The sequence below is a fragment of the Nansenia antarctica genome (assembly GCF_963989245.1).
Source record: "Nansenia antarctica genome assembly, chromosome: 2".
Classification (NCBI taxonomy): Eukaryota; Metazoa; Chordata; class Actinopteri; order Argentiniformes; family Microstomatidae; genus Nansenia; species Nansenia antarctica.
The window spans coordinates 6,610,730-6,613,229 of record NC_137675.1 but is presented as its reverse complement, the minus strand read 5'-3'; the positions used below and the strand labels follow the sequence as shown (position 1 = coordinate 6,613,229).

The window sequence follows — 2,500 nt, the reverse complement described above, 5'->3', positions numbered from 1 at the left end:
TTTACAAGACGGCCAACTAGTGGTCGTTGTGTGTAAATAGCAGCTTTCCATTGTAAAGACTATGGTCATGTGATCCCCGAGGCGGCTCTTATAGTACGGCTGTTGTACATGAACACAGCTGAAGGTGTGTGAGGTGTGTGAGGTGTGTGAGGTGTGTGAGGTGTGTGAGGTGAACACAGCTGAAGGTGTGTGAGGTGTGTGAGGTGTGTGAGGTGTGTGAGGTGAACACAGCTGAAGGTGTGTGAGGTGTGTGAGGTGTGTGAGGTGTGTGAGGTGTGTGAGGTGTGTGAGGTGAACACAGCTGAAGGTATGTGAGGCGTCGGACCTTTTTGAGCAGCAACACAGAGTCGTCAGGTACGTCGTACTTCTCGTAGATGCTGGGGTCCGTTGCCACGGCGAAGGGCAGGTCAGGGATGTCCACCCCCGCCTCGTAGAACGCCTGCACCTCCCCCTGCTCCAGGTCCTACACACACACACACACACAGACACACACACACACAGACACACACACACACATACACACACACACACACACACATGCAGGCACACACACACACACACACACACACACACACACACACCCATTATACATCTCCATACCACCAGCTCCACAACCTACCACACCTTATGACATCCAGCACAGCCAATCACAACACAGATAACATCCAGCACAGCCAATCACAACACAGATAACATCCAGCACAGCCAATCACAACGCAGATAACATCCAGCACAGCCAATCACAACACAGAGAGAAGAGACCACCTTAAACAGTCCCAGCACCACCAGCTCCTCCCCCACTGTGAAGTCTTCCAATTGGTCGACAGACTGGATGATGATGTCAGCGCCGGGCGACGCCCTCCTCCTCAGCCACCTGACGATGGAGGCGGAGTCTTGCATCGCTAACGGACACACAGGAGAGAGGATACTACTCATTACAGTAGTGTGTGTGCGCGTGTATGTGTGTGTGTATGTGTGTGTGTGTGTGTGTGTGTGTGTGTGTGTGTGTATATGTGACACATTCTCATGCTTTGGTCCTCATGTCGGGATCCGATGTAACGATCAGACTTTTCTTTTGGAAAATGTGAACACATTTCTGCGTTGTTGAAAATCAACGACACATCGCTAGTCAACTAACACAGCTTGTTTTGGGAGCCTGCTAACAATGTAAAGTAGTGATCGAGTTCACTAGGTAGCAGTGGAGATTACTCACCCAATCCATTGCGTTGTTGCAGTGTTTTGGCTCGACTAGCGAGTTTGTGTTGTGATTCTCAACAACGTTGAAACGTAGTTCCGTGTTTCAAAAGAAAAGTCCGAACATTTTGATTGGTTGCCGATATGCGGACCAAAGCATTAAAACGTGTCACGTATGTGTGTGTGTGTGTGTGTGTGTGTGTGTGTGTACCTTGTGGACAGGCCACAGGGTTGTGTTTGTCTCCTGCCAGGTAGAGTGTCATATGGTTAGCCGTGGCGTTGAGCTCAGCGACCAGCTCCGTCTCCATGGCAACGTGGACCACGCCCAGTCTGACCTCCGACCCCTGCAGCTCCAGGGCCGCGCGGCGGAACTCCTCGTCCACCTGCATGCGGGGAGCCACTACACACACACACACACACACACACATACACACACACACACACACACATACACACACACACACACACACACACATATACACACACACACACACATTTGAATACTTTATTTGGTTCCACAAATTACATTATACAAACAGGGAATCAAATATTTCGGGGCTAAGCAGCACTGAACACTTAAGGGTACACATACACACACACACACACGCACGCACACACACACACACACACACACACACACACACACACACACACATACACACACACACACACACACATACACACACACACACACACACCAAACACACACACACACACACACACACACACACACACACACACATTTAGCTATCACCTCTCTAGGGCCAGCAGATGGAACACAGTACACACAGACCCAGATTCCTCAAGACAAATACTTTTCACTTTGATAGATGAAGGGCATAGAGTTAGACTGGGTAGATCTGCTCTGTCACATAGAACTAGAACACATAGAGTTAGACTGGGTAGATCTGCTCTGTCACATAGAACTAGAACACATAGAGTTAGACTGGGTAGATCTGCTCTGTCACATAGAACTAGAACACATAGAGTTAGACTGGGTAGATCTGCTCTGTCACATAGAACTAGAACACATAGAGTTAGACTGGGTAGATCTGCTCTGTCACATAGAACTAGAACACATAGAGTTAGACTGGGTAGATCTGCTCTGTCACATAGAACTAGAACACATAGAGCACATCCACAGCTACAAGTTCAGGCAGATACTATAGAAGTGTGTCTCACTGTGTGTGTGTGTGTGTGTGTGTGTGTGTGTGTGTGTCTCTGTGTGTGTGTGTGTGTGTGTGTGTGTGTGTGTGTCTGTGTGTGTGTGTATGTGTGTGTGTCTCTCTCTCTGTGTGTGTGTCTC

At 48.8% G+C, this 2,500-nt stretch overlaps 1 protein-coding gene across 1 annotated transcript in view; it reads right to left on the bottom strand.

Annotated features, from left to right (window-relative positions):
* Nucleotides 1-1,583, bottom strand: part of LOC308149726 (protein disulfide-isomerase-like protein of the testis) — a gene marked incomplete at both ends in the record, with an annotated part of 4,978 nt that extends 3,395 nt beyond the window's left edge. Inside the window, 3 exons of the mRNA XM_080522623.1 lie at nt 326-463; nt 766-902; nt 1,406-1,583. Coding sequence (XP_080378749.1) covers nt 326-463; nt 766-902; nt 1,406-1,583 — 453 coding nt within the window. The remainder of the gene's footprint in view (nt 1-325; nt 464-765; nt 903-1,405) is intronic.
* Between the last annotated feature and the right edge of the window lie 917 nt (nt 1,584-2,500).